The sequence below is a fragment of the Solanum verrucosum genome, unplaced genomic scaffold (assembly GCF_900185275.1).
Source record: "Solanum verrucosum unplaced genomic scaffold, falcon-dt-bn FXZP01000062.1, whole genome shotgun sequence".
Classification (NCBI taxonomy): Eukaryota; Viridiplantae; Streptophyta; class Magnoliopsida; order Solanales; family Solanaceae; genus Solanum; species Solanum verrucosum.
This window is the reverse complement of record NW_026020477.1, coordinates 2,043,386-2,047,747: the sequence shown is the minus strand read 5'-3', so window position 1 is coordinate 2,047,747 and position 4,362 is coordinate 2,043,386. Positions and strand designations below refer to the sequence as shown.

General features: G+C 35.6%; 1 protein-coding gene across 1 annotated transcript; it reads left to right on the top strand.

Moving 5' to 3' along the window:
* Window positions 1–3,500: 3,500 nt before the first annotated feature.
* Window positions 3,501–4,067, top strand: LOC125809289 (probable transcription factor At5g61620). The gene has a single exon (XM_049488945.1). It carries the CDS (start codon window positions 3,501–3,503, stop codon window positions 4,065–4,067), a length of 567 nt encoding a protein of 188 aa, XP_049344902.1.
* The last annotated feature ends 295 nt before the right edge of the window (window positions 4,068–4,362 follow it).

Genomic DNA, 4,362 nt, shown 5'->3' with positions numbered 1-4,362 from the left:
TGAAGATGCCTTGTACTTAACAAAAATAAGAGCAAGTACGTGCAGTATCAGTACACAACCACAGTGTACTGGTAGGATCACGCGGCTATCCCACTAAGTGCAACATAAGCAAGTCAAGCCAATAATATAATCACATGCATATATATATATATATCAACGTACACAATATCAATAACATTTACAAACAACGAATAACTTCACATTTTATATAACACATTGGTCCTCTCATGGAACCCAAACCCAAAATGTTAGCATACCGGAACGCGGTACCCGATCCAATAATTATGCCGGAATGTGGCAATCGATCCCATAGTTATGCTGGAACATGGAAATTGATCCAAGTTAGTTATGCTGGAACGTGGCAACCGATCCATTCAACACACCATAATCACAATCACAATTATATCTTCAAGATCATACAGTTAAGTCATGATTTCATGGCAATCATCATTCATCTATCTCATTTACAACAAGTGTTATCAACATTGCAACTTTAATATACATACAAGTATCATAATAAAGAAGGAACAAGCATACATCACACAATCATAGAATCACAACCATCACATACCTCAAAATAAGCTTGAAACCCTAAGAAACTTGATCCTTCCCTTTTCGGATTCGTTCTTCTTGTTCTTGGTCGACAAACAATCAATATAATACGGGAATCAATAAACAATCACTAATTACCCGAATTACTAACAATTTTATGAACCCTAGATCAAACTCATGATCCCAATTATCCAAATTAGGGTTGTTTCAACCATAGAATCTATATCAAAACCCTTCCCCATCATTAATTACCCATTCTATTACGTTCTACGGATCGAAAATGGATTCGGGGAGTGAAAAGCTTACCTTTAGTCTCAAGAATGGTGAAAAATGAGTAGGAGTTGCCTGGGGTTCGTTCCTTACCTCTAAAATTTGAAAAGTGCCAAATAAGGTCGTTTAGGGGTTTATTTACGACTTTAAGTCGCATCAGTCCCGCCACAGTTGCACCCACCCCGCTACAGCGGCCCCACCAGAGCAACACAAATCCCACTAGGGCGGCTTGCATGGAACCAGTGAGCTAATTAAAGAATTCCAAAATCCCCATTTCACAACACACCTCTAACCAATGACGCTCAGACAATACCTTTTACGCTACGATCGATTTCGGAAGTTCTACTCACCTGAATTCAATTCTGTTACGTCGTACGAATTCCTTAACGAGTTATATATCCCCTCATGTAATCAAAATCATAATTAACTCACCCGATTGTTACTAGATTTTCCTACACCTTAATGACTCCGATTTCGTCCAAATCTGGACTAGGTTGGGAAATTTCAAGATACTACGAAAAAGTTTTTCGACTCAATATTTTTCCCCATTGGCTTTTCTATAATGACGGAACTTGGTCGTTACATCGGGCCAACACAGGGAAAAAAGGACCTAAGAGACGACCGTCTTCTCTTAGGTTTCTTCCTCCCGTGCCCGTCGCCGCCCGATCCGCGTTAGAGGGGAAGAGTAGTAAAGCGGGAAAAGAAAGAGGGAAGGGGAGCAGAATCCTATTCTCTTCGCGAGAACTTCCGGATCATAGAAGCATTCAGAACGGGTTCCGTGTTCATTTTGTTGGCAGAAATGATCTATTCCATTCGGGGCTTCGGGGAACCAAAAAATTGGACTTGAGAATCAAGAATAGATAGACAGTGCAACCTTCGCAATTGCGATCAGGTCTTCGCTAATGCGACCATCGCGATAATGAAGACTTTTTTGCATTTGTGAGGCCTGCAACACTAGAAAACACAACCATCACTCAAAACATCGAAAGGACCCTCAAGATTCATTCAGAACCTCGTACACACAAACCATATATAAAACTTGACTGTACACAACGTTCTGGACTCAATGAAACTATTGACACATGAATGTGAGGTCTCCTTGACCCTACATCCATGAAAGTCTCAAGAAACTAACACAACACCTAAAAAAGCTAAATCAAGCTCGGGACCTCTCAAAAATCAACCAAGACCTCCCCTAGACGTAAAATCATCCCCTGAATTCAATGGAACTCCTCAACATTCCAATTCAAGCCTCCGAACCTCGAATGTTCACCAATGTCAATCCAACGGCTAACTTTTACAACTTTTCATCTTAGGATCTCAAATCTTTAAAAAGACTTCGAATCTTAAACCGACAAATCTCACAGACAGGATTCCATATTTTGGGACTGATGGAAACGTTGAAATTCTATTCCGACACTCAAAACTCCAAAAGACACTGAAAACTACTTTTAACAACTTTAGCCTTTCAAACTCAAATCTTTAAAAAATTCAAAACTTACAACTGCTGAAAAACAATTTTCAAAAATCAATTAGAAACAACTTGGGGTCAATATTAGGAGGGGCAAAATAGTAAATTTACAAAACCTTTTGAAAAAGATCAACCGGGTTAATATAGAGGTCCATCGTACTTTACTATTGACTTAACGTCTTCTACAACATTCTGATAGTTCTAAAGGAGGACGATAAGAATATTATAAAGAACCTAAAGTCTCAGCTTAGTACAAAAAGAGTAAAGGAGTTTTTGTGCATTGTCAGTACCTACTTAGATTCATGTCAGGATGTTCAACTACTAAAGCCATTCATCTTGTGAGAAAACTGATGAAGAAATATAGGAAGAGGAAAAGGGATTTGCATATGGTGTTCATTGACCTTTAAAAGGCCTATAACAAAGTCCCGAGAAAAGTCCTTTGGCGATGCTTGGAGTATAAAGGTGTCCATGTGGTTTACACCAGGGATAAACACTTAGCTTGTTTATATTTTTGTTTAATTTTTTATATATATTTTTATTAATTGTATACTCATCGATGTAAATGCACGATGAAACGGTGGCCCATAAATACTATCTGATATATTTTCCTTAATCCAAAGACACATTTTCCTCTTCTTTTCATTGAATTATAATAAATGTAAAGTAAAGTAGCTTTTTCATCCTGTAAAAAAGGTAAACATTTAAAACTGGATGATGTATAACATTAATCATACGACGGTATTGTCATATTTTTCCTTTTTAGAGTCAAACCATAAAAACGTTGATTAACATTTTACGATGTATTTTTTCATCATATTGATATGTAAAAGTTGAAATTTATAGTACTTTTCGTATAGTTTTTGAATATCTATTTTTTCTTTAAAATTATCAAATTAATGTAATTTAATTTAACATTGAAAATTAGTCAAATTGACTTTCGAAAAGTGAAACATGATAATTAAAAGTGGACGGAAGTAATAGTAAATTTATTGATTAATAACGTAAAATAAACGGTAAGTAATTTGCTTAAAAATATATTTCTTAATAATAAAATAAGTAGTAGTAGTAGTAGTAGTTAGCATAACTAGTCTTAAAAACATGCTTCTATCTCTTACATTGCATTAAAAAAGGAAACTCTCCTCCTTATATATACTCTACTACAATTCTTCTTCATTTTATCAAATTAAGAGATTTTTTTTACTTAGCAATGGATAGGAATTGCAATGAAAATGGCAAAAGCATCAAATTGTTTGGTTTTGAGATCACTATTACAACAACTAGGACGACGACAACTACTTCTCCTGCTGCAATAATGTCTGAAAAAGATTTCATGGGAAGGAAAATCAAGAAAGGAAATCGATGGACAGAGGATGAACACAAAGCATTCTTGAAAGGATTAGATTTTCATGGAAAAGGAAATTGGACTAACATTGCTAAGTATTTCTTGCCTACTAGAACTTCGACACAGGTTGCTAGTCATGCTCAGAAGTACTTCGTGAGTTTATTAGATGCTAATTCCAATTCCAATGAGAGAAAAAAGTGCAAGAAATCAAGTGTTTTCGATCTTTGTATTGAAAAAATAGAGGATACACATAATCAAGAAAGTGGTCAAGAAACTCATAATGTGCCAAGTTTTGTACCAAATTACATGATGAAAAGTGTTCCAACAGTAATGCCTCTTACTTGGGTTTACATGTATCCGTATAATGATCATTATGCCTCTACGTCAATCAATACTACTACATTTGGCAAGCCATTTTCTGGGATTTCTTAGTCTTCTTCTGAGGGTAATAATTTGGAGTTAAGGTTATAAGACAAGAAGATATACACAAGGCTACTTATTCTTTGATGCTTTTTTTTATGGATATATGTCTTATTGTAGTTGTATATTTCCGATATATGAAATGAAACCATAGTTAGTTCTTGATCCTTTCATCGTCTTGTTGTGTACCACATCGACATTTATTTAAATTTATCTCTATCTCAGCCCAGCTTCAAATCAGATAACAGGCACCTCAAAACGAACACGGATAAGTATTAGAAAAATCTCTGCAAGTCGTCATTCTAAA